General features: G+C 42.5%; 4 protein-coding genes across 4 annotated transcripts in view; 1 reads left to right on the top strand and 3 right to left on the bottom strand.

Moving 5' to 3' along the window:
* The window catches only part of LOC134483547 (disks large homolog 5-like), a 31,388-nt gene extending 26,521 nt beyond the window's left edge, over positions 1-4,867 (bottom strand). Inside the window, exon 1 of the mRNA XM_087596294.1 lies at positions 4,535-4,867. The gene's annotated coding sequence lies outside the window, so the exon portion shown is untranslated. The remainder of the gene's footprint in view (positions 1-4,534) is intronic.
* LOC147999228 (disks large homolog 5-like) overlaps positions 1-27,664 on the bottom strand; it is a 144,176-nt gene that overhangs the window by 112,628 nt on the left and 3,884 nt on the right. The window lies entirely within an intron of this gene.
* The window catches only part of LOC147999226 (uncharacterized), a 65,540-nt gene continuing 38,741 nt past the window's right edge, over positions 866-27,664 (top strand). The window contains exon 1 of the mRNA XM_087596508.1: positions 866-1,182. Coding sequence (XP_087452634.1) covers positions 953-1,182 — 230 coding nt within the window. The 5' untranslated portion in view covers positions 866-952. The remainder of the gene's footprint in view (positions 1,183-27,664) is intronic.
* LOC147999229 (uncharacterized) lies at positions 21,061-25,784 on the bottom strand. Its single transcript, XM_087596287.1, has 6 exons — positions 25,611-25,784; positions 24,423-24,582; positions 23,091-23,234; positions 22,292-22,458; positions 21,469-21,574; positions 21,061-21,345 (listed from the first exon to the last, which is right to left on the bottom strand). The coding sequence occupies exons 1-5, from the start codon at positions 25,735-25,737 to the stop codon at positions 21,510-21,512; spliced, it is 663 nt and encodes a 220-aa protein (XP_087452413.1). The 5' UTR covers positions 25,738-25,784; the 3' UTR covers positions 21,061-21,345; positions 21,469-21,509.

Genomic DNA, 27,664 nt, shown 5'->3' with positions numbered 1-27,664 from the left:
CTGCATCTGAAAACTGATAATGGTCCTGCTTATCAATCTAAAGCCTTTGCAAACTTTTGTATTAAATTTGTTATTAGACACACTACAGGCATTCCATATGATCCTCAAGGGCAGGCAATTATTGAGAGATCTAACCAAATATTAAAGACACTAATGGCTAAGGTACAGGGAGGAGAATTAAAATATGTCACCCCACTCACTTATTATCATGCTCTTTTTGTAAGTAATTATTTGAATAACCAGATGTACATCTCTCCTGAGAGACACAGCCAGAATACAGCAAATACACAGGCGAATGCCAGCAGCAAACCACTGACCTGAGAATGGGACCCCGTTTGAAGGAATCAGAGAAAGGACCGAAAGAGCTGGAGGGGCTTGAGACCCCATATGAAGAGCTTCCAGGGACTAAGCCACTACCCAAAGACTATACATGGACTGACCCTGGGCTCCAACCGCATAGGTAGCAATGAATAGCCTAGTAAGAGCACCAGTGGAAGGGAAGCCCTTGGTCCTGTCAAGGTTGGAGCGCCAGTGAACTGGATTCCTCAGGGGAGGGCGGTAATGGGGGGAGGGTGGGGAGGGGAACACCCATATAGAAGGGTAGGGGCAGGGGTTAGGGGAATGTTGGCCTGGAAATGAGAATGGGAATAACCTTTGAAATGTAAATAAGAAATACCCAATTTAATTTAGATGGAAGAAAAAGGAAAAAAAGATTCTCAAGGTAGATCTGCAACAGCACCATTGCGATCCTAGGGAACATCACCTTCCCTTAGATTTGCAGAAAGCTGTTTCATCTACGTGGAAGGGACCAGATGTTCTTCTCTCCTCCGCAAGGGGGCATGCATGTGTCTTTCCACAGGATGCGGAGTCACCAGTCTGGATTCCGGACCGCCTCATCACATCATACAATCCCAGGGCAGAAAAGCAGAAAGTCTCCCCTCAACAACGAAAGATGAGAGCGGAGCGTGCCTCATTCCTGATGACGCCAGACAGCTCTGAGCAGCGCCTCACTTCTGCTTTCACCAGGCTTCAGCTGCATGGTGGCTCATCTACCACGCTGTTGCCAACTTGGGATCAGCTTCAAGAATTGGTCTCTGCTGCAAGAGATAGCGTGCTTCCTCTCCGCCTCCCAGTTACTCCCTCCAATCTTCTCCTGCTATGCTTTCACTTCTCTTCACCCAGGTAATTATTTATCTCTATGCTGCTGCCCAAGACTCCTACTGGGCTTATTTACCTGATCCTCCCTTGTTTCATGTGGCCCCTTGGGAATTTGGCCTTGTCAAGGTGAGGAGAAAGTAGTTCTTATTTCAAAGAACGAACTTTGACTTGCTACAACTATTCTGGAATCGCTGACTCCCTTCCCACATGCTTTACTGTTAAAAATGACATTAAAGGGTGTTTCTCTTTAGAGGAGAGAGAGTTAATTTCAGAGTCTCCAACTCCTCGAAAATATGCTTGTAGTGACGATTCCACCAGTCAGCGAGACATTCAGTTTCTAAAATTATGTTTACCTTTTAAAGGAGGCTTTCATTATTCTCCTCCATCTTCTTCAGGTCCTTTGCCTTCCCTTTTGTTTGCTTGTCAGAATGGCAAGGAGCTGATCTCTGTTTGGGAGAATATTGCTATTAATGGCTACCCTAAATGGTGGTCTTGTGGTTTTCTCTCCAAAGCTGCGTACTTTACTCCCTTTAGCCCTACAGCTCAAACTTTTAAACGTTTAGATTGGTCTGTTAGTAGTCCAGAACATGATTATCTATGCAATTGAAACAGTATAGGTTTACCAAAGGAGATGCTTCCTTACCGACCTCCCCTGCTAATGCCTGGTTTGCCCCTGGATGGGCTTCCCCTACCTTTCCCCCAATTTTTAATTCCCACTTGCTTCCTGTTCAGCCTGATCTACAGCGTCTTTTGGCTGCTCCTCATAAAGTAACCCTTATTAGACCTCGTTCTGAGGTTAAGAGAGTTTCTGCTTCCGTTTTAGCCTGTGTGGCTGCTCCTTTCTCCTTTCTTTCCTCTGAAGAGCATGGTGGTTTTTCCCTTGTCAGGATGGTCATGGTGTTTATCATGTTACTTGCATAAATTGTCAATTATCTAATTGTCTTACTGTTACAAGGAAAAATGTTTTTGTCATAGTATGACAACCTCCTTATGTACTTTTGCCTGTCTATGTTAATGGGACATGGTTTTTTGATCCTGGCATAGAGGCCATTCATCATGCCTCCTCTGTACTTCGTAGAGGTAGGCGTTTTGTGGTTGCCTTAATTCTGGGTCTTACTGCTCTGATTGGTGTAATGTCTCCTTTTGCCTTATCTACTACTTCTTTGGTTAGAGAGGTCCACACTGCTCATCTAAGTTATCTAAGAATGTTAGTATTGCTTTACTGATTCAAGGAAAGATACATGGAGGGTTTGAAGACAGGGCGAATGCTCTAGAAGAGGCAGTTCTTTATATGGGACAAGAAATTCAAAATATTAAGGTTAGATTATTAGTACAGTCATTCTTTGTTTAGAAGGAGTGTGTTACTCCCCTGCCTTATAATGAGCCAGTCCCGCATGCCCATAGCTTATACACTGTCTGCTGGAGTGCGGAACACCCTGCCCTGCCCTGCCCTGCCCTGCCCTGCCCTGCCCTGCCCTGCCCTGCCCTGCCCCGCCCCGCCCTGCCCTGCCCAAAGAGCAAGGGTTAGCCCTGCTCCTGCCAGTCCCTCGAGCCCATAGCTTATACACTGTCTGCTGGAGTGCGGCTTTGCTCTGCCCTGCCCTGCCGTGGTTTGCATTGCCCTGTGGGCTCTCACTTCTTTGGCCAAAGACTTTTGAGATCTGGGCTCACCAAGCCCTGCACTAGGCAACACCTAGAAGCCAGAGCCAAATGAACAGATGCCACGCTTGGCCCTGGGGACTGGTGTCTCCCCCTCCCCTGAAGTGTTTTCCCCAGTTCACCACTCCAGGTTTACTTTGCAGGGACCCCCGTAGGTGGCAGGCTTGGCTGATCCTCACCTGTGAGCCTGGGATAGTGGTGGGATGTAGGGTTGCTGGAAGACTTTCAGGGAGATTCAGGCCTTTCATAAACTCCTCAACCATCCTGTGCCCTCCCTGGTTTGCTCGCCCCGTGGAAGTTGGGAAGCCACTTTTCCCTGTCCTGTGTGACTTTCCTTGCATAGTGAGCTCTCCTGCAGGAGATACTTTCACATGCTTCTTTAAAAGCACCTGTTCCTCAGATCTAGATCAGCTGTGAAAACAGGCTTCTTCAAGTCAGGGTGAGAGCTACCCCTCCCAGCTCAGAGCTGCAACACCATAGGAGCCTCCAGCCCCAGTGCTGGATGGGTCCCATGGAGGAGTTAGAGCAAAGTGCCCCTTCTGCGAAGTGACTCAGAACAGAAGGCTCAGAAGTGACAGTCAACCCCCAAGTGCTTCTTCCAGGAGAAAGCAACCAGCTCTCCCTTTTAAACAGTTGTTGCCTCACATATGACCCAGCTGTATGACTGGAGAAGATTTCCTGGAGTTTAGTTGCCCAGAGTGTAAGCATTTCATGATTCTAAGACAGCCTCAAATTAAAACCGAAGACTCTTATTTTAAAACTTTTAAAAAATGAATGAAGTATAAAATAGCAATATGAAATAATCATAATCAGAATTGAGCTAATTCCTGTGAAGTCATTTAGTTTTTCATTTTCTGCTTCTATTTTCAAGGCATCTAGAGTAGCACTATCTGAGATCCTAAGGCCTTCTATTATGGTGCTACCCATTCATTCCTCTCTCCTTGAGGACTTCTCAGGTGACTTAAGAAAACCTGATTTCTTTTCAGATTGTCCCCAGCTGGTGTGATCTCTCTGTCGATGGCCCTTGCCAAAAGCTGCAAAGGCAATGTATTGTTTTACAACACAAAATTCCAGACATTAATTTACCAATAAAGTCTCAGGAGTCAGATGCTGTATTTAAGTAAAGCTCCCAACTGTCCTTCCTAATTCACTGTTCCCCCAGAAGAAGAGCATTGTAGCTCTCTCTGCACACTTTCTTAAAAATCCTACAACTGAAAGACTTTCCATTGCCCTACTTATCTTCATTTCCTATCAAGTTGTGCCTTGATCTGCTCTAGACCTAAGTGCCCTTTAGCTTTGCAGTAAAGGTGTGAGGTAGGTGAGCTAAACAGTAATAAAGTCCATGTTCACAGAAAACAAAGAGCTCTTGCATTAAATGTCTGTGCCCTGGCGATGCTATACCACACAATAGTTTTTCGTTAAATAATACATTCATGAAGATCACAGTGTGATCAAAAATTTTGCTAGTTAGAAGAAATCAGAGAAGGTCTAAAAACATAAGGTTATTGCCTGGAGCACAATTCTCCCCCTTTTCCTACTGTCAGATATACACTGTATTTAAAGAAGCAATGATAGTGAAGTACATTGCTGCCCTGTCTAAACTCAGAAAAGGTGGACCCTCCATGACTCCTGATGGTGTTTTTATATCAATGTAACATAACAAATGCACTGTAAAAGTAAAGACCAGAAGTTCACAGTATAATAGCATTTGCCTTACCATATCCTCCCAGTGGGGATGGAGAATCTAATGTTCTGAAATCTTGACTTTAAGGAATTGTGATATTCGTGGAAATTCAATTCCTTTTCAGATGCTCCAGTTGTTGTGGCCCATTGCTAGAATGGTCAGCGTAAGCCTCCAGCCCCCCTGACAGGAAGCTCAATATATACTGCTCAGAGCTTACTCGACATTCCCCAAAAGTGCTGTCTTTGTACTTTGAGACGAAAGGCCAAACTCCTTCACTCTAGTCTCTCCATAATCGACGTTCCCCCTCCCAAAACGCTTGCGAAGACGGGAAAACATGTCTTAGCTTGTAACCGCCAGACTCAGACTGAGAGAAACTAGGGCCCTGGTTGTCACTACAACACTGGTGACATCACAGAGGATGCCAAGAACTCTCTAGGAGACAATAGAATGTCCAAGAAGGGACAGCTGATGTCATGGGGAGCAGACTTTGTCTCCCTGCTAATGTTCTCCCTGTACTGAGCATAAGCAGAGGTGCCCTTTCCAGGAGACTTTCCTGGGGCAGAGTCACTGAGCATCTCATGCTTCCAAAGCCAAATTTTCCTCAAGGCTTGATTATAAAAAACCTTAGTAATCCCTATGCATCTAAATGAATTTTTCCTTCCATATCTTGCACAAAAATGTCTCATCATAACTCAAATTGTCCTCATTCACCAATGTTAGCCATTAAAACTTCCTGAGATTTCACACCAGCTTGAATATGCAGTCAAAAGTTCTCCTGTCTCATTATGTACAGGTGCTTTATATCACATCAAGAAATAGTCTGCATGGTAGGGTACAACATGCGTGTGTGTTAGGGGAACACTCATGAAGTCATGTGCTTAGCAATCGACAATTGCCAGAAAATTCCTTAGGAGAAAGAGTTGTCGTCTTTAAGGTGCTAGGAAAAGTGTGGAGACCAGTTGGCAGAGGAAACTGCAATATTGGAGACACCAGTGAAGGGAACCTCATGCTAATCAGAACTGACTGCCATATAACACTTCCTACAATCTTCATATGAGAAGCTTGAGATTTTTGACTGACTTTTTCTTTTTCTTTCTTATGTTTTGCTATATAAGTTGAGAAAAAGAGATAGGGCTCATGCTGCTTGTGGGGTTCTTGTCTCTGCACCAATGTCGCCAAAGGAGCACTGCTCACAGGCCTGAGTAAGATATACCATGAGCTTATATCAGAAAAATAAAATAGTCAAGAGATATAGGGGGTGCACATAAACGTCTAAAATGAGGCTATAAACATGATTAAGTGGATAGAGCAAGGTCCCTGCACCTGTACACTGGGAAATGGCCACCCCACCAAACACGAAAGCATCTAACATAGTAAAAAATGAATACTTTATAGAATGCACACACTAACACTGATTGATCTCCTCCTTAGTTCAAATTTTGGGGGCAAATTCATGGCCCTAACTATCTTTCTCTCAACTTATATAGCAAAAAATAATTAAGAAAGAGAAAAGAAAAAGTCAAAACAAAAAGCTCAAGCTTCTCATATGAGGACTGCAGGAAGTGTTATATGGGAGTCAGTTCTGATTAGGCCATTTTAGATAGAACAGTGCATAGTGACCCTTAATGTGCTGGGCCCTATATAAAGCTTTTTGCAATATTGGAATTTTAACAAACCTCATCCAGAACGGACGGAAGAGGCACCATGAGATCACCATGTGATCACCATGTCCTTACTCTGTATCAGGTTATTTTTCTGCATCCTTGATTGTCAGGCATATAACAGCAACAATCTGAAATAGCTGGTAGACACTGAGAATCGTGGCTGAAACTATAGTTGTGGGTTACACACCTCAACTGTCAAAGGCCAATGCTGTACTCACAGTCCTTGGAGGCCACTCTTGTAAGCCTATGTATTGAAAAGTGGAAGGAGGTTTATCTGAGCTTAAAGTGCATCTGGCCAGCTAGGTAGAGGGCAACTTGTGATACTTGAGACCCATCTAAAACCAGCACAGAAACCCACACTTCTTTCCAAGCATCATCTACGAATTCTCGATTATTTACCATTCTCTCCCTACCAGTTTTTCAGTTTTGAATGGTAGAAAAAAACTGGAACTGATCTTTCTATTCTAAGGACATTGATCTCTATTTCCTTAGGTCCACATTAAGAGTGCATACAAATGGATATCACCATCTGAACATCTTAGTATTATCTACTCTGTATATGTAGCATAATACTGTGCCTATGACTGTCTCAAGATTCCTTGAGTGTTGTTGCCCCATCAAGAAGTGTGAAGAACTGAGGCCAATCCTCAGGGATCCTCTGGAGGGATTAGAAGAAAGCCATCAGAGATACTCCACTTCTTTGTCCTTAGATTAAATCAAGTTGACTCAATGTGAACCTGGTGGGCTATTTAACCATGCATCTTTCTCCCAATCCCTCTTTTCTGAGTTCAGTCCATGGCAGAATTCGTTCCCCACCATCCTAGATATTTCTTGGTATATTTCCACTAGAGCCAGGTTTCTTTTTTTTTTTAATTGGAATTAGTTGTAGTCAATCAACTGCTGCCGCATGTAAGAAATGATTAGTATCTATTGTAACTTACCACACTGTATTTGTGTATACAAGTACGTTATTGGCAATCCACCATTATTGAGGAATTGGAAACCAGCGCTTTGGCCTTGCCTTTCTGTGCCTAGTCCTGGCTCACAGGCAGCAGGGGGCAGACCTTGAGTTCCTCTTCAGGGACAGAGTGATGTTGAATGGGCACTGAGCAGGCAGAGAAACACAGCTGAGGCAGCTCCTTTCAGTTGTCAAACACATCATCTCCTTCCCATCTTAAGGGCTACTGCTGAGGTCTTGCCCCCATACCTACCTTAATAGCAGCGAATTTGTTACACAGCAGCCAGCTCTTTCCTATTGTGCTGTAATACGCCTCCACCTCATGGATGCCAAGAAAAACACTAACAAAGAACAAAAAATTCTGACGTTGAACTGTGTGGTGCTGGTCACATACCCTGTTATGTTCTGTATGTTATGAGGTTTGTTAAATCTTAACAAGTTCCCCAAGTGTATTCTTCACATAGGACCCAATAGATTCAAGGAAAATAGGAACAATTATGTGTAAAATGGCCTGAGTCAGGGCCCATAAACCGAAGCATTTCCAACACTTGTGCATGAGCCCATGTGGATTTTGCAATGAGCTGGGCCTAGCAATATCCAGGAGACAGTTGTGAGCTGTTGTTCTGGTTGAACTGTATTGGTGTGTGCATTCAATGAACTACACCTATTTAAATGAATTCAGTGTTGGTGTGGTTTGAATCCAGACCCCTTGACACCAAATCTTCCCTTTGGCAGCATTTAGGAGAAGAAGCTAAGGTCAGGAGAGGTGACACCTTGCCATAAGTTATGTGACAAGAGGGATGGTGAAATGATCCCTTGTGATAAGAATCAAGGTTTCCTCTGTGGCACTTAGGTCTATACTGGCCCTGTGCAACAGCTTCAAGAACCCATTTCTGATTTTCCTTGGGATTCCCGTGATGATGCACTCAGTCAGGATTGGAAACAACCAAAATGGTAGTCAAAGTGCTTGATTTAAAAAATGTAGGGAACACAGCAAACTCATGTTTCAGGATATTTGATTACATTGTAAGCCCCAAGATTTGTTATTTACTTAAAAAAATGTACGTCTGGTGGTGTAGGTCAGCACTAACACAGACATTTACCTCTAGAGCTTGGTGGTTTTTATTGATAGAGAAATTGCATAGAATCGCCATAGGGACCTGTGTCTTAGGTCTGTTTCCCTAGTATATCCTCTATATCTATCATGATGGTGATCATGTTTCTTGCTAAATGTATGTGTGTTTACTGGGGAATTGAGTTTAGTGACGTGCAAATATTATTTAAACCTATGTATTAAATGTTGTCATTTTGTTAATTTTTGTCGTTTTTATTGGATTCTTTTGATTGACTGTTGTAGTTTTATTAAATCATTTCCTGTTTTCTCTAATAGTTTATGCTTCCCTTCAAGCTAAAGTATTCCTTTTAGGATCCTCTACAGAGCTGTCTTACTGGTTATACATATTGTGTTAAATTTATTTTTAGTGTGCATTAGTCAGCACAGTAGCTGGGCAGCTGCCTGCCCTCCATGGTATCAGATCTACTTTCCAAACAATAACGCTCAACTCTTACTGACTGTGTAGCATCTTGGCTGCTCTTTGTTCCCCTTGGACAGCCCTCAGGACCAGGCTCTCCTCTCCCTTAACCATGGCTGCTGTCCTCTTCCTCTCTCTTCCCCATCACACACGTTCTTCCTTTATTCTCTGGCAGCTTCTTCTTCCTTCTTCCCTCCTCATGATCCTCTCTAGCAAAGCCCTCAAAGCTCACCTCCCCCATCTCTCTGCTGTGCAGCTGTTGGCTGTTGGCTTCTTTATGATCACAGTTAACTAGGAGCAGGGTCAGCGTTTGGGGGTTAACCAGTCTTGAGTTCTACAAATTAGCATTAAATAAAAGCAGAATTAGACTAATACACTACAGGGATTTCTTTAGTTTTGTTTTGGTGTAAGTTTTCTTTTATCTTTTCACTTTCTACTTTATTTTAGGCTATTTTTTTATTAATTGGTTATTTTATTTATTTATATTTCAAATGTTTTCCTGCTTTCCAGACTGCCCTCATCAAATCTTAAATCCCATTTCTGCTCAGCTTTGCCCATATCACAGTGCTCCCCCACCCACACATATCCATTCCCACCTCACAACTCCAGGATCTCCTTTTGGTGGGGCAACAGGCCTCTGTGTAGTCAATGGCCTCTCCCCACATGGATGCCTCTTAAGTCAGTCCTCTTCTACACAGTTACCTAGAACCATAGACCCATCCTTGTATACACTTTTGCTGGCAGTTTTGTCCCTAGGAACTGGGGGATTGGTGACAGAGGGTCTGGTTAGATATTAAAGACCAATGGTTGCTGCTGTCTCTTCTTTTTCTGGTTGTAGGTGAAATTATGTTTGGGTGCTTCTCTTCTTATTTTTGAAATTATTGTGAGGTGATTAATTTCTTGTTTTTTCTTGGGTATAGTTTAGCTCATTGTCTTGGATTTTTCCTCCTATTATTCTCGGTTATGCTTTCTTAGTTTAAATTTGTATTTGTCATAAAATATCTTGGTTTCTCCATTCATGGTGATTGCGAATTATGCTGGGTATAAGAACCTGGGTCTGCATTACATCTGTCCAGGATTTTTTGGCTCTTTCAGTCTCTGTTGAGCAGTCTGGTGTAATTCAGATAGGTCTGAATTCATTTCTTAGTAGACATTTATACCTTACCCTGTATAATATTCTTTCTTTTATCTGTGTATTTAGTGTTTTAATTATTATGTGAATGGAGCAAATTTTTCTGGTTAAATTAATTTGCGTTCTGTAGGCTTCCTGTACCTTTATGGCCTTTAATTTCTTTACCTTATGGAAGTTTTCTGCTATGATATGTTGAAGATGTTTACTGGACCTATGAACTAGAAATCTCAATTCTCTTCTATGTCTCTTATCCTTGTGTTTGGACTTTTAATTGTGTCCTGAAATCCACGGATGTTTGGATTCTATAAACCATACATGTCTATCTGAGATGAGCTTTATTTTGTGCTTTGTGGGTGACCTCCTTTACCCCAACTCTTCCATTTAGGAGCACGTTGGATAATGAGACATGGTCAGCAATGGTGAATTCTTGCCATAATCTATATGAAAATAGGGAGATGACTTTATGTGTGTCAAGTATCAGTAGTCTCCTGGGTGGTTTTGGTCCCCGGTTGGCTGTATGCAACAGTTTCAAAAGCCCAGGATTGATGTTCTTTGGGATTCCCATGGTGATGCACACAGACATGACAGAAAAAGACCAGAATACACAGGATAGTACTTGACTTATGTAATAGAGAGAACATTACTAAGTTATGTTACAAAATATTTGATCGTACTGTGAACTCCATGAATGTATTATTTAATGAAAAAGTATTGTGTGGTATAGCATCGACAGGGCACAGACATTTAATGCAAGAGCTCTTTGTTTACTGTGAACATGGACTTTATTACTGTTCAGCTCACCTACCTCACACCTTTACTGCAAAGCTAAAGGGCACTTAGGTCTAGAGCAGAACAAGGCACAACTTGATAGGAAATTAAGATAACTAGGGCAATGGAAAGTCTTTGAGTTGAAGGATTTTTAAGAAAGCGTGCAGAGGGAGCTACAATGCTCTTCTTCTGGGGGAACAGTGAATTAGGAAGGACAGTTGGGAGCTTTACTTGAATTCAGCATCTGATTCCTGAGACTTCATTGGTAAAATTGATGTCTGGAAATTTTGTGTTGTAAAACAACACATTGGCTCTGCAGCTTTTGGCAAGGCCCATGGACAGAGAGATCACACCAGCTCGGGACAATCTGTAAGGAAATCAGGTTTTCTTAAGTCACCTGAGAAGTCCTCAAGGAGAGAGGAATGAATGAGTAGTACCATAATAGAAGACTTTAGGATCTTGTACTGTGCTACTCTAGATGCCTTGAAAATAGAAGCAGAAAATGTAAAGCTAAATGACTTCCAGGAATTAGCTCAATTCTGATTATGATTATTTCATATTGGCAATTTATACTTGATTATTTTTTTAAATTTAAAACAAGAGCCTTTGGTTTTAACCTGAAGTGGTCTTAGCATCACAAAATGCTTACAACTCTTGTATGGGGTCCGGCATCTAACACTATGGGGCTCGAGATTCTACTTTTAAATGCATCACCATCGAGAGCTTCCATTTAACCAGCAGGTGTCCATGCCAGGCAGACACTGAGCAGGTTGTATGTTCTGTTAATCTCCACAACAACCCAATTCAGCAGAAACACGTCCATTTTACAGGTGAAGAAACCACAGCTCAAAGCAAATGATTGTCAGGGTCCCCTCAGTCTCACTGTCTGTCACTCAGACCCACATCCTTCTCTGTACAGGGAAGCCATGGGCCTGATGTGGCTGTGCAAGCTGACTCTGCTGAGATGATCAATGCTATTCTTGACCCTGGAAGAATTTAAGACAAGGTGACCCACAGACTCCTGGGGTAGATTCTGCCTCTGGGTTCTAGGGTGTGACACGGTATCCCTTGCTGTGGGTCTCTACTCATCTGAGGAGAATGTTCCCATGTGTCGGCTTCTATGGCAGTGGTTCAAATCCCTCCTAATGATGTAACCCTTTAATACAGCTCTTCATGCTGTGGTGACCCCCACCATAAAATTATTCCATTACTACTTCATAACTAATATTGCTACTCTTATAAGTTATAATGTGTAAGGTATCTTATATACAATCTTTTTGAGTGGTTGCAACCCACAGGTTGAGAGACATTGCTTTATATACTTTATTTTTTTTTTTTTTGAGAAGCCTTCATCTAAGGAGGACCTGATGCAGGTGTGAGAGCAGAGACACCCTGACGCAGTGACAAGTTTAGGAGGCCCAAGTCTGCTTGCCTTAATGGCAACAGAGATTCCTGTCTGAAGGCACAATCTGAAATCACCGTCCCCAGGGCATTTCTTACCTCAGTTTTCCCTCATTAAAATGTGTGTCTGCTTGCCCATGTCTGTCCAGGAAGCCAGTCCCTGTCGTCTCTAATACAGACAGAATGGTAAAGGTGAAAATGTTTTCCCTCTGTTGGCTCCCAGTCACTTCTATAGAAGTGAGTTCAAATCCCCTGTGGGTAAATGTGTGTCTCACATAATGTGTGAGACTTGAAATCTCATCCGTTTGAGTTGACAAAAACCAACTCTCACTTCAGATTCACAGCTGACCAACACTTAATTTCAGGAGAATGAAGAAGCTGGCCAGGCCTGCAGAGTCAGATCCCATCCCTGCCTGGCACAATCCCACCCACAGCAGACTTCAGCTTCACCAGCAGCTGTTATCAGAAAATCTGACCTTAAGATTCTGAAGTTGACATATGCACAAACCCTAACGTTGTTAGATGGTAGATATGGGGCTTTTCTCTAGTTTAAAATCATTCAGGCCTCTTTTCTCCCCTGGGATGCACTCTGTTCTCTCAGGTCTGTTGGTCCTGGAAGGACCTCCGTTCAACTGAAGGCCTGGGAGGGAGGGGGAGAACCTTTTGTTGTAGGAATAAGCATGAATCAAGAATGTAGCCCCACTGTGACTGGGCAACTAAGCTCCAGAAAATCTTTCCCAGTGACAGAACTGGTTTATGTGGGAGCCTACACTATTTAAAAGGGAGAGCTGGTTACTTTCTCCTGAAAGGAGCACTTGGGGGTTGACTGTCACTTCTGAACCTTCTGTTCTAAGTCACTTCTCAGAAGGGGCACTTTGCTCTGACTTCTCCATGGGACCCACACAGCACTGGGGCTGGATGATACTATGGTGTTGCAGCTTTGAGCTGGGAGGGGTAACTCTCACACTATCTTGAAGAAGCCTGTTCTCACAGCTGAGCTAGATCTGAGGAACAGGTGCTTTTAAAGAAGCATGTGAAAGCATCTCCTGCAGGAGAGCTCACTATGCAGGGAAAGTCACACAGGACAGGGAGAAGTGGCTTCCCAACTTCCCCAGGGCACTCAAACCAGGGAGGATTGTTGAATTTGTTCATTGTCTATTGTTATATCCCCCTTTTCATTTCTAATTTTGTCAATTTAGGTATTGTCTCTCTGGTGTGTAGTTTGTTTGAGGAAGAGGTTGTCTCTCTGGTGGATCTTCTCAACAAAAAAATAAATAAATAAATAAATAAATAAATAAATAAATAAATAAATAAATAAATAAATAAAATAAAAGTAAAAGGAACCAAAAAAAAAAAAAGTAAGCAAGCAAACAAACAAAAAAACCAACACAGAGCTCGTGGTTCCCTTGACTCTTTGTATTTTTCTTCTTGTTTGTAATCGATTGATTTGATTTGAGCATTGAATTTATTTCCTGCCATCAAATCCTACCACACACTCTATAAGATGAGGCTTTGCCTCACCTTGGTAAGAGCAGCATGTAATAAATGAAGCTTCTGCTGCTCTCTCTAGTGGGGATGACATCACAGTCTCACTGCAAACCATGCACAGCGCAGTTTAGGCTGTATTAAAGTAGCCACCATTTCAGTGCTCCCTGCAAGGTGCCATGAGACAGTAGTAACATGAGTCTGCATGCACCTGGACAGTTTTCCCTACGGACTACACACACACACACACACACATACAAACACACACACACACACACACACACACACACACTCTTTACTGACATGGTGCACATTCTTGGCATGCTTCACTCCTTCTCTAAAAGGGGAACAAGAATACCCTTGGCAGGGAAGAGAGAGGCCAAGATTAAAACAGAGACAGAAGGAACACCCATTCAGAGCCTGCCCCACATGTGGCCCATACATATACAGCCACCCAATTAGACAAGATGGATGAAGCAAAGAAGTGCAGGCCGACAGGAGCCGGATGTAGATCTCTCCTGAGAGACACAGCCAGAATACAGCAAATACAGAGGCGAATGCCAGCAGCAAACCACTGAACTGAGAACAGGACCCCCGTTGAAGGAATCAGAGAAAGAACTCGAAGAGCTTGAAGGAGCTCGAGACCCCTTATGAACAACAATGCCAAGCAACCTGAGCTTCCAGGGACTAAGCCACTACCTAAAGACTATACATGGACTGACCCTGGACTCTGACCTCATAGGTAGCAATGAATATCCTAGTAAGAGCACCAGTGGAAGGGGAAGCCCTGGGTCCTGCTAAGACTGAACCCCCAGTGAACTAGATTGTTGGGGGGAGGGCAGCAATGGGGGGAGGGTGGGGAGAGGAACACCGATAAGAGGGGGGAGGGGGATGTTTGCCCGGAAACCGGGAAAGGGAATAACACTCGAAATGTATATAAGAAAAACTCAAGTTAATAAAAAAAATATTGCATGAAAAATTTGTTTTATGAGGCAATAAATAAAAATTAAAAAAAATTTTTCTGAGATGGTAAAAAAAAAAAAATGTAGGGAACACTGCAAACTCATGTTTCAGGATATTTGATTGCATTGTAAGCCCCAAGATTTTGTTATTTACTTAAAAGAAAATATACGTCTGGTGGTGTAGGTCAGCACTAACACAGACATTTAACTCTAGAGCTTGCTGGTTTTTATTGATAGAGAAACTGCATAGAATTGCTATAGGGACCTGTGTCTTAGGTCTGTTTCCCTAGTATATCCTCTACATCTCTCATGATGGTGATCCTGTTTCTGGCTAAATAATGTCTGTTTACTGGAGAATTGAGTTTAGTGACGTGCAAATATTATTTAAACCTATGTATTAAATGTTGTCATTTTGTTAATTTTTGTGGTTTTTATTGGCTTCTTTTGATTGACTGTTGTAGTTTTATTAAATTATTTCCTGTTTCCTCTGGTATTTTATCCTTCCCTTCAAGCTAAAGTAATCCTTTTAGGATCCTCTAAGGAGCTTTTTCCTGGTTATACATATTTTGTTAAATATATTTTTAGTGTGCATTAGTCAGCACAGTAGCTGGGCAGCTGCCTGCCCTCCATGGTATCAGATCTACTTTCCAAACAATAATGCTCAACTCTTACTGACTGTGTAGCATCTTGGCTGCTCTTTGTTCCCCTTGGACAGCCCTCAGGACCAGGCTCTCCTCTCCCTTAACCATGGCTGCTGTCCTCTTCCTCTCTCCTCTCCATCACACACGTTCTTCCTTTATTCTCTGGCAGCTTCTTCCTCCTTCTTCCCTCCTCATGATTCTTTCTAGCAAAGCCCTCAAAGCTCCCCTCCCCCATCTCTCTGCTGTGCACCTGTTGGCTGTTGGCTTCTTCATAATCACAGTTAACTGGGAGCAGGGTCAGCATTTGGGGGTTTGCCAGTAGTGAGTTCTACAAATTAGCATTAAATAAAAGCAGCATTAGGCCAATCCACTACAGGGATTTCTTTAGTTTTGTTTTGGTGTAAGTTTTCTTTTATCTTTTCACTTTCTACTTTATTTTCAGCTATTTTTTATTAATTGGTAATTTTATTTATTTATATTTTAAACGTTGACCCACTCTCCAGACTCCCCTCTTCAAATCTTACATCCCGTTTCTGCTCAGCTTTGCCTATATGACAGTGTTCCCCCACCCACACATACCCATTCCCACCTCACACCTCTAGGACCTCCTTTATGGTGGGGCAACAGGCCTCAGGGTAGTCAATGGCCTCCCACCACATGGATGCCACTTAAGTCAATCCTCTTCTACACAGTGACCTAGAACCATAGAACGATCTTGTATACACTTTGGCTGGCAGTTTTGTCCCTAGGAGCTGGGGGGTTGGTGACAGAGGGTCTGATTAGATATTAAAGACCAATGGTTGCTGCTGTCTCTGCTTTTTCTGGTTGTAGGTGAAATTATGTTTGTGTGCTTCTCTTTTTTTTGTGAAATTATTGTGAAGTGATTAATTTCTTGGTTTTTCTTGGGTATAGTTTAGCTCATTGTCTTGGAGTTTTCCTCCTATTATCCTCGGTTATGCTTTCTTAGAGAAAAAATATTGTTTAAATTTGGATTTGTCATAAATTATCTTGGTTTCTCCATTCGTGGTGATTGCGAATTATGCTGGGCATAAGAACCTGGGTCTGCATTACATCTGTCCAGGATTTTTTGGCTTTTTGAGTCTCTGTTGAGCAGTCTGGTGTAATTCAGATAGGTCTGAATTCATTTCTTACTGGATATTTATACCTTACCCCGTATAATATTCTTTCTTTTATCTGTGCATTTAGTGATTTAATTATTATGTGAATGGAGGAAATTTTTCTGGTTAAATTAATTTGCGTTCTGTAGGCTTCCTGTACCTTTATGGCCTTTTATTTCTTTACCTTATGTAAGTTTTCTGCTATGATTTGTTGAAGATGTTTACTGGACCTATGAACTGGAAATCTCAATTCTCTTCTATGTCTCTTATCCTTATGTTTGGACTTTTAATTGTGTCCTGAAATCCATGGATGTTTGAATTCAATAAAGCATACATATGTATCTGAGATGGGTGTTTTGTGCTTTGTGGGTGACCTCCTTGACCCCAACTCTTCCATTTAGTAGCACGTTGGATAATGACACATGGTCAGCAATGGTGACTTCTTGCCATAAATTATATGAAAATAGGGAGGTGACTTTATGTGTGTCAAGTATCAGTAGTCTCCTGGGTGGTTTTGGTCCCCGGTTGGCTGTATGCAACATTTTCAAAAGCCCAGGTTTGATGTTCCTTGGGATTCCCATGGTGAGTCACACAGACATGACAGAAAAAGACCAGAATAAACAGGATAGTACTTGACTTATGTAATAGAGAGAACATTACTAAGTTGTGTTACAAAATATTTGATCACACTCTGATCTTCATGAATGTATTATTTAATGAAAAACTATTGTGTGGTATAGCATCGCCAGGGCACAGACATTTAATGCAAGAGCTCTTTGTTTACTGTGAACATGGACTTTATTACTGTTCACCTCACCTACCTCATACCTTTACTGCAAAGCTAAAGGGCACTTAGGTCTAGAGCAGATCAAGGCACAACTTGATAGGAAATTAAGATAACTAGGGCAATGGAAAGTCTTTGAGTTGAAGGATTTTTAAGAAAGCGTGCAGAGGGAGCTACAATGCTCTTCTTCTGGGGGGACAGTGAATTAGGAAGGACAGTTGGGAGCTTTACTTGAATTCAGCATCTGACTCCTGAGACTTCATTGGTAAAATTGATGTCTGGAAATTTTGTGTTGTAAAACAACACATTGGCTCTGCAGCTTTTGGCAAGGCCCATGGACAGAGAGATCACACCAGCTCGGGACAATCTGTAAGGAAATCAGGTTTTCTTAAGTCACCTGAGAAGTCCTCAAGGAGAGAGGAATGAATGGGTAGCACCATAATAGAAGGCCTTAGGATTTCGTATAGTGCTACTCTAGATGCCTTGAAAATAGAAGCAGAAAATGAAAAACTAAATGACTTCACAGGAATTAGCTCAATTCTGAGTATGATTATTTCATATTGGTAGTTTATACTGGATTCATTTTTTTAAAAATTTAACATAAGAGCCTTCTGTTTTAATACTAGGCTGTCTTAGCATCACTAAATCCTTACTTACAAACCCTGCCTGGCGCCCGGCATCTAACACTACTGGGCTAGATATTCCTCTTTTACCTTCGTCACCATCGACAGCTTCCATTTAACCAGCAGGGTCCATGCCAGGCAGACACTGAGCAGGTTGTATGTTCTGTTAATCTCCACAACAACCCAATTCAGCAGAAACACCCCCATTTTACAGGTGAAGAAACCTCAGCTCAAAGCAAATGAGTATCAGGGTCCCCTCAGTCTCACTGACTGTCACTTAGACCCACATCCTTCTCTGTAAAGGGAAGACATGGGCCTGATGTGGCTGTGCAAGCTGACTCTGCTGAGATGATCAATGCTATTCTTGAACCTGGGAGAATTTAAGACAAGGTGACCCACAGACTCCTGGGATAGATTCTGCCTCTGGGTTCTAGGGTGGGACACAGTATCCCTTGCCATGGGTCTCTACTCACATGAGGAGTCTGCTCCCATGTGTCAGCTTCTATGGCAGTGGTTCAAATCCCTCCTAATGATGTAACCCTTTAATGCAGCTCTTCTTGCTGTGGTGACCCCCATCACAAAATTATTCCATTGCTACTTCATAACTAATATTGCTACTCTTATAAGTTATAATGTGCAAGGTATCTGATATAAATCTTTGTGAGTGGTAGCTCCCCACAGGTTGAGAAACATTGCTTTATATACTTTTTTTTGAGAAGCCTTCATCTGAGGAGGACCTGATGCAGGTGTGAGAGCAGAGACACCCTGATGTAGTGACAAGTTTAGGAGGACCCAGGCTGCTTGCCTTAATGGCAACAGAGATTCCTGGCTGAAGGCACAATCTGAAATCACTGTCCCCAGGACATTTTTTCTTTTTCTTTTAATTTATTTAATACTTAATAATAATTCTTTGGTTTCCGGGCAAACATCCCCCTCCCCCCTCCCCTTCCTTATGGGTGTTCCCCTCCCAACCCTCCCCCATTGCCGCCCTCCCCCCAACCTGTTTTCACAGCTGAGCTAGATCTGAGGAACAGGTGCTTTTAAAGAAGCATGTGAAAGCATCTCCTGTGGAGAGCTCACTATGCAGGGAAAGTCACACAGGACAGGGAAAAGTGGCTTCCCAACTTCCCCAGGGCACTCAAACCAGGGAGGATTGTTGAATTTGTTCATTGTCTATTGTTATATCCCCCTTTTCATTTCTAATTTTGTCAGTTTTGGTATTGTCTCTCTGGTGTGCAGTTTGTTTCAGGAACAGGTTGTGTGTCTGGTGGATATTCTCAACAAAAAAAGAAAAAAAAAAGAAAAGGGAAACAAAAAAAAAAAAAGCAAGCAAACAAACCAACAAAGAAACAAAAAAACCTACAAACAGCTCGTGGTTCCCTTGACTCTTTGTATTTTTCTCCTTGTTTGTAATTGATTGATTTGATTTGAGCCTTGAATTAATTTCCTGCCATCAAATCCTACCACACACTCTATAAGATGAGGCTTTGCCTCACCTTGGTAAGAGCAGCATGTAATAAATGAAGCTTATGCTGCTCTCTCTAGTGGGGATGACATCACAATCTCACTGCAAACCATGCACAGCGCGGTTTAGGCTGTATTAAAGTAGCCCACGATTTCAGTGCTCCCTGCGTGCCATGAGACTGTAGTAACATGAGTCTCCCTGCACCTGGACAGTTTTCACTAGGGACTACACACACACACACACACACACACACACACACAAACGCACACCGCCTTTACTGACATGGTGCACATTCTTTACACACCAAAAATAAAGTGAGCAGTTATGAAACACATCAATAATGGAATCAATGGAGGGAGTTGTGGGGAAGCTGGGGCTTAGAGTTACTTAAAGGCCCTATGCAGGCTCAACTTTTGTTGGAGGAGAAACTTCAAGTGCAATGTGGTTCTTTATTTTCTTTCTCTCTAAGGAACACAGGGTTAGGGTAGGACCTACAGATTTGAGCATGTCGGGTAAGTACAGGGACACTGAATTAAATCCTAGGGATGGAACACAATTAATCTTCTACAAGATTACAGAGCAGCCTGGATGAAGATTCTCAGGTGAAAATGTGGACATCTCAAGGCAGGCACTGGACAATGGCTGTCAGTCTTGACTGAAGACTGGAAATGGTTTGCTATCTCATAGGAAAAGAAGGCCCCTCTGTCTACACTGTACTCTAAGGACAGTTTATTAGGTTAGGCATGACATGAACTATTGTCTCATGTCACAGATGTCAGTACAAAGTATCCAAGGTGTTGTATGCCAATGGTAGCATTAACAGAACAAAGCACACAGTGTCATTAAGACATAAATCATGAGTTTGTGTAGCAAGACCCAGGCCTCTTACAGGTTCTTAGATAGTAACTGAGAACCTCAAATACGGTAGTGATGTGATAGTGTGGGGTGAATCTAGTTACAACTACTTTCTATCATGACACAGAGGACACTTTTTGTGTTATGTTCAGCTTATAATGAATGACTAGACCTAAGCATGAGAATAACCAAATACTACATTGCTTCTCTAGCTGCTGAGCTTTTAAAAGCCCTGGGGTGACAGCAAGCGTTTGTGGACATTCTGGATTATTCCTTCTGTACTTTAACTCTCTGAGTCACCTCCACACTCAGTAAGTTAGTTCAATTCCATAAATTAGAAATCAGTCACTGGAAAAAATTCATTCTCAATACGATCTCAGATTGGCCATGGAAAAAGCGTAGCTTGAACTGTCCCACCTAGGTTCTCGGCTTGCACAGGCCTGCTCTCCAGAAGAAACCTGTGTTCACAGCTGCAGGCTACATTCACTATGGATGCTCTTGAGGTTCCTCCCTAAATGGCTCAGATTGAAATAATTTTCTTGCTAACAATCAAAAAACTGATTATGCCAAGCTGGCCTAGAAGAAGCTAGCTTCTTTTCTGTATTTTATCAGTTGTGCACAATACATATGGTCATCATTGATAACAGTTGAAAGATCTGCTCTTATATCGAAACTAAGTGATGCTGGAGGATGATCCTGACCCACAATGAGGAGTGGGAACACCAGAGCCCTGTACGGATGCCTGGCAACCTAACACGTTGAGCACGCACGGCTCAGTAAGTTCCCTGTGAACACACATCTCCTGAGATCTCTCTATTTAATTGGAGGTGATCCTCTCCACCTAATACAGGACCTCATGTGGAATAACAGAAGCCACCTACAGGAGCTGTGGTGATGACTCACAGGGTAGAGCATCTGCTGCTCTCTCAGAAGAACCACATGGACCCTAACAATTGGGTAAAGCATGTCAGTGATTATATCATAAAGTGTGTGCCAAGAAAAAGCCACATTATCCACACAAAAGACACTGTCACACTGAGTACCCCTTGGTGACTCTGAATTCACTTATTAGCCCAGGCTCCATGGAACATGCAGAGATCTATCTCTAGCTGTCAGTTCTAAGCCCTCAGGAGGGGACAGAACCCTTGCATAAGAATGATGGTCTTAAGAGTCAAGAGATAGAAATCAATATTTATTCATAATGAATACATTTTTACAACAAAACAGGATTAAAATGAATGAATAAAAATATTTAAAAATATTGGAAAGTGAAAAACAGTAACAAGAACATATTAATATGAAACAACAAAAAGAAAACTTCAATTAAAATCATAACAAAAATATTTCTAAACAGCATATTCTTAACGAACATTTAGAAGCACAGATGTATTGCTGTTTCTCCTCTAGCACACATAATGAAAGGTGGTCCCCCAAGTTGTCTCTCAAGTGGTGTTTTCTGAAGAGGAAAGTGAGTAAGACCTCAATCAGTCAGGCTGGCTTAGTGTTATATAAATTTAGGGTCTCTAAGAAATGACAAATTAACTCTGAGGAAGAATACTCATCCAAAAAATGTTGTTACCGTTCAGGATGTTTGTCATCAGGGACTCCTGAGAAAGCAACTTATTCTTCAGGAAGCTCTCTTACTGCTGTGTGTCCAATTCCAGCTCTCTTGCACTTTCTGAGACCTGGGAGAGGAAGGCAGTTTTTCAGACACTGATTTGGTGGTGAAACGCAAGCCAGCTGTCAGAATCCTGCCTTCTACCACCTCAGTTCTATTGGACAGTCGACATGGACCTTTTAACTGATATCACTGTTGCTAACTCTGTGGGCAGGGAAAATCTCCAGCAACCGTCACAGTAATGTGGGCTGCCAATATGGGACCCAGACTTATACCAGTGCAAACCAAGAACAGGGCAATGGAAGGGACCTCATTGGGTTGCAGGAAGAAAGGAGATGTCCATATGTCACCAAGGTTAAAGCCAATGACAAGTACTAATTTGACATTTGCACTTGGTTCTTATCCCAGAAAGGTGCTTCCTACAGAAGAAGTCACATGACCACTTGTCATTTGTCAAAGAACCAAGAACTTGTTCAAAACTCTACATAGCATCCAATGTATCACGTGCATGTGCAATAATGTGATATGTTATTGATCTGTCACCATTTCTATAATGCAGCTTCAAAAAGAGCAGCAAAATATACTTGCAAAATAATTCAGTTTCTGAAAAGTGGTTGACTTCCCAGAATACTTGTGCATAGGCAGAGCAATGAACAATGCCATTACATGAGGTGGTTGGCTGGTTGTGAGTGTAAATTAGAAAGGTGGTAGGAGAGAGCAAAGATGTATCAAATTGGCAAACTTTATCAGATATTTTTAAGCTAACACAGCTGCTCAACCCTACCAGATGATGCTGGGTCTGGACGTTGCTGGTCTTTATCTTTCTTGTTGAAGTCAACCAAATATTTCTGGTTCAGTGCACACTCAAGATGTCCCTCCTTGCTCCCCTGCTTCCGTGGGACCAACTTCTTCCTGCATGTGTTCTCCATCAGGAGCTGGCTGAGCAGGTTTCTGGAAATACAGACTGCATAGTAAGATCATGCTGCCCCTTTCTCCCATTCCTACTCCCAAGTACTACTAACTCTACCAGGTCCCAGATACCCATGAAGACTTAATAAAATGCATCTTGATACATATAATGCTGCTGCACAAACCACAAAGAGTTAATTCAGGGAAGAATAAATTGTTTGCTTGGCCTGAGCACCAATTAGTGTCCACATCTCTCAAAAAGAACACGGATCTACATCTATCCATGAAAGCCCAATGCATGGGGCAACATCAATTAGTAGTTGGCAAACACCCGCAAAAGAGGTCAGTAGAACCAAGAGAAGGTCATGCTAACCCTGTGGTCCACGCACTGAGTGTTGTAAAACCTGGTAAGACCCCAGAGGCCCAGGTCAGCCTAATAACGTTCTGCTGACTTCAATCAGTGCTGTTCTATCTAGAGCCTTCTGAAGATGCCTAGACAATCCTGGGATGAGTAACAGTCTTTTATGGAACTGAAAACTGAGTCCTGATGACCCTGGCACACTGATGTGTAAACAGCACAAGAGATAGAACCAGAGCTGAAGACTGTCCAATCCAGAACAAAGAAGTCAGAAATGGCCATTCCACAGGTGACAGCCTTTCTGACCAGGACTTACCTAGAGAAGGTAATCTCCTTCTTCAGCTTATGGTTGTTCTCATGGATCTCAGTGTTCTCCATCTCTAAGTTGTGCAGAATTGACATGACCGCCTCCTCCATTCTCTCCAGGTCTTCATAATATGGATTTGGCCTGAAGTGTGGCCTGGCCCCAAATGATAGAATACAATGAACATCACCATTTAGGAAGATATGAACTCAGGGTGGGTCCTGAACTACACCAGTCTTGGAAGGACACCTTCTGAATTCTACATATTGGACCTTCTTCAGCTTCAGAAACATGTTTTTCTGCGTCCACCACACCAGAATATCGGCATCCAGATGGAGGGTTCCCTGGCTCCCTTTATTCAATCAAGAGGAAATCTGCAGTCCAGCCAGTTCAGCTATCAAGAGCCTAGGCCACACCTCCCCATGCTCCCCCACCCCCAACGCACCCAGAATCCTGTGATTTCCTTTTTCCTGTCCTGATAACAGACCATATATCAACCCAAAATTATAATCTGCACAACGAATACAAATATACAGGCAAACGTGGCCACATAAGCAAAGAACTGTGCTGTTGACAGTGGGGCTCCCAGAACAAAGCATTCACATCACCATGAAAGTGTTACAGGTAAATACTCAGGCCAAGACATAGACTCGTATATTCCAGGTCTGGAGGGAAATATAAACATATAACGGTTGTGCATATGCATTTGGATGTATGCACACACAGACTCACAGACTGAGACACACCCACAAAAAAAAAGAGAAATGTAAACAGAGTCAGAGAAAGAGAAAAGCAAATATTGAAACAGAGAGCACTGTGAGAACCAGGAGAAATGCATGCACCATTGCTGTGTCCGAGGGGCTCCCACAGACACACAGATAATAACAAACAGGCCTGAGCCTGACAACTTCTAGTCAAGCATTGAGATGAACATTTTGGGACCAGGCCCCTCAGGCTGCTGCCTGGATCTTCCAGCACTCAGTCCCCTGCCTAGCAAGTACAGAGACTCACCATAAACTCACTGCAATTACAATCTTGCAAAGCCACCAGCTGTCAAGGGCTTTGCAAATGCACACTAGACACTCACTCTCCCTGACTTTATCCCCGAATTCTTCATTCAGACCACAAGTTCTGATTTTCAATAAATGGAAGCAGATGAGTCCATTTTCCATCTCGCTCCTCAGGAAGGGTCAAGGTTCTGAATCTCCTCTATATGGGAGGTGAGGTTTAGCACAGTGTGGTTAGGGATGCACAGCTTTCTAGAACCCAAAACCTTAATAGGATAAGATGAAGGTGACCTTGCAGACCCAGGAATGTAACAAGAGCGTTTGGAGCGATTCATACCTGTTGTTTTTGGATCTCTCTGTCAGAAACCTCAGGCGATCTCTCAGGTCATTTCTCTCCTCGGTAATGAGCTGCAGCACTTTAATCAGCCTCTCTTTTTCCTTCTTGGCCTGATTCTCGCTTGGGGCAGTTTCAGGGGAAGATGTTGCTCTCCCAGCGTCTGTAGGTAGAAGAACACAAGTGAACCTGCATGGGGAGAATGCATAGAGTGTACATAGACCTCAGTGAGGCCTAAACAGGAGAACAAGCCTGGAACCCAGTGTCACTGCTAGGCGATTGGTCTATGCTTAAGAGGCCTCCTCAGGGGATCTCAGTTCTCGCACTACTCTACAGAGACCAAGAGATGTAAGCAGCCAGGTGTGCCCTATGCCGGACATCACATGCTTACATGGACCACAGAGATGGCTTCTCCAGGATTATTATCAGCTGAACAGGGTACAGCTTGGTTTCCTCACCCCTGTGGTTTCAGAACTCAGATGATAAATTCACCATCCACAAAACTTGAGTGATTGGAGACACTCAGATGTCCTACCCTGATACTCTAGGCCAACAACTTTGGATTTAAAACACATTTCCAGGAAGGACATGTTCAAGAGACTTATCAATTCCCCTATATAAAATAACAAATGCCCCAGAAGTTCCAATAGGTTACAGGCTGAATCTTGGTCCACATGTTCCAAACAGTTTTGGTATTTTAGAAAAATGTGTGTAACACACAACCTCTAATATATAAGGCTAATGATGACCCTGCCAGTTAGAAGAAATCAGAGAAGGTCTAAGAACATAAGGTTATTGCCTGGAGCACAATTTTCTCCCTGTTACTATTGTCAGATATCCACTGTATTTAAAGAAGCAATGATAGTGAAATACATTGCTGCCCTGTCTAAACTCAGAAAAGGTGGACCCTCCATGACTCCTGATCGTCTTATTATATCAATGTAACCTAACAAATTCACTGTAAAAGTAAAGGCCAGAAATTCACAGGATAATAGCATTGGCCTTACCATATACTCCCTGTGGGGTTGGGGAAACTAAAGTTCTGAAATCCTGACTTTCAGGAATTGTGATATTCATGGAAATTCAATTCCTTTTCCGATGCTCCAGTTGTTGTGGCCCATTGCTAGAAAGGTCAGCTTAAGCCTGCAGCTCCCCTGACAGGGAGCTCAAAATATACTGCCCAGAACTTACGAAACATTCCCCAGAAGTGCTGTCTCTGTCCATCATTACTTCGAGACGAAAGGCCAGACTCCTTCACTCTAGTCTCTCCACAATCGACGTTCCCCCTCCCAAAACGCTTGCGAAGAGGGGAAAACATGTCTTAGCTTGTAACTGCCAGACTCAGACTGAGAGAAACTAGGGCACTGGTTATCACTGATGTCTGGTGACATCACAGAGGATGCCAGAACTCTCTAGGAGACAATAGAATGTCCAAGAAGGGACAGCTGATGTCATGGGGAGCAGACTTTGCCTCCTGCTAATGTTCTCCCTGTACTGAGCATAAGCTGAGGTGCCCTTTCCAGGAGCCTTTCCTGGGGCAGAGCCACTGAGCATCTCCTGCTTCCAAAGCCAAATTTTCCTCAAGGCTTGATTATAAAAAACCTCAGTAATTCCTATGCATCTAAATGAATGTTTCCTTCCATATCTTGCCCCAAAATGTCTCACTAACTCAAATTATCCTCCTTCACCAATGTTAGCCATTAAAACTTCCTGAGATTTCACACCAGCTTGAATATGCAGTCAAAAGTTCTCCTGTCTCATTATGTACAGGTGCTTTATATCACATCAAGAAATAGTCTGCATGGTAGGTTACAACATGCGTGTGTGTTAGGGTACACTCATGAAGTCATGTGCTTAGCAATCGACAATTGCCAAAAAATTCCTTAGGAGAAAGAGTTGAAGTCTTTATGGTGCTAGGAAAAGTGTGGAGACCAGTTGGCAGAGGAAAGTGCAATATTGGGAGCACGAGTGAAGGGAACCTCATGCTGCTTGTGGGGTTCTCTTCTCTGCACCAATGTCGCCAAAGGAGCACTGCTCACAGGCCTGAGTAAGATACATCATGTGCTTTTATCAGAAAAATAAAATAGTCAAGAGATATAGGGGATGCACATAAACGGCTAAATGGTGCTTATCCATTAAGTGGATAGAGCAAGGTCCCAGCACCTGTACACTGGGAAATGTCCACCCCACCAAACACAAAACCACCTATCATAGTAAATAATGAATAATTTATAGAATGCACACATTAACACTGATAGATCACTTCCGTAGTTCAAATTTTGGGGGCAAATTCATATAGCAACTTATATAGCAAAAAACAAGAAAGAAAGAGGAGAGAAAAAGTCAAAACAAAAAGCTCAAGCTTCTCTCTCATATGAAGATTGCAGGAAGTGTTATCTGGTGGTCAATTCTGATTAGGCCATTTTAGATAGAACAGTGCATAGTGACCCTTAATGTGATGGGCCCTATATAAAGCTTTCTGCAATATTGAAATTTTAACAAACCTCATCCAGAACATACAGAAGAGGCAAGGATGTGATCACCATGTCCTTGCTCTCTATCAGGGTATTTTTCTGCGTCCTTGATTGTCAGGCATCTAACAGCAACAATCTGAAATAGCTGGTAGACATGGGAAAACGTGGCTAAAACTATAGTTGTGGGTTACACACCTCAACTGTCAAAGGCTAATGCTGTGTGCACAGTCCTTGGAGGCCACTCTTGTAAGCCTATGTATTGGAAAGTGGAAAGAGGTTCATCTGAGCTCAGAGTGAACCTGGTCAGCCAGGGAGAGGGCAACATGTGATACTTGAGATCCTGTCTAAAGCCAGCACAGAAACCCACACTTCATTCAAAGCATCATCTACTAATTCTCGATTATCTACCATTCTCTCCCTACCAGCCGTTCAGTTTGGAATGATAGAAAAAAAACTGGAACTGATCTTTCTATTCTAAGGACCTTGATCTCTCTCTTTCCTTAGGTCCACATTAAGAGTGCATACAAATGGACATCACCATCTGAACATCTTAGTATTTTCTACTCTGTATATGTAGCATAATACTGTGCCTATGACAGTCTCAAGCTTCCTTGAGTGTAGTTGCCCCATCAAGAAGTGTGAAGTTCTGAGTTCAAACCCCAGTGATGCTTTAAAGGGACTAGAAGAAAGCGATCAGAGATACTCCACTTCTTTGTCCTTAGATTAAATCAAGTTGACACAATGTGAACCTGGTGGGCTATTTAACCATGC

Source organism: Rattus norvegicus, chromosome 19, assembly GCF_021556685.1.
Source record: "Rattus norvegicus strain SHRSP/BbbUtx chromosome 19, alternate assembly SHRSP_T2T, whole genome shotgun sequence".
Lineage (NCBI taxonomy): Eukaryota > Metazoa > Chordata > Mammalia > Rodentia > Muridae > Rattus > Rattus norvegicus.
This window is presented reverse-complemented; position numbering and strand designations above follow the sequence as displayed.

Excerpts from the sequence above, each read along its gene's own strand:
- LOC147999229 (XM_087596287.1), bottom strand. The coding sequence starts at position 25,737 with ATGTTTTCCCCTCTTCGCAAGCGTTTTGGGAGGGGGAACGTCGATTGT. Across the intron at positions 23,235-24,422 it reads GAGAGATCCAAAAACAACAG|GCCACACTTCAGGCCAAATC; the intron begins GTATGAATCGCT and ends ATTTGGGGCCAG. Across the intron at positions 22,459-23,090 it reads AAGGAGATTACCTTCTCTAG|AAACCTGCTCAGCCAGCTCC; the intron begins GTAAGTCCTGGT and ends CTGTATTTCCAG.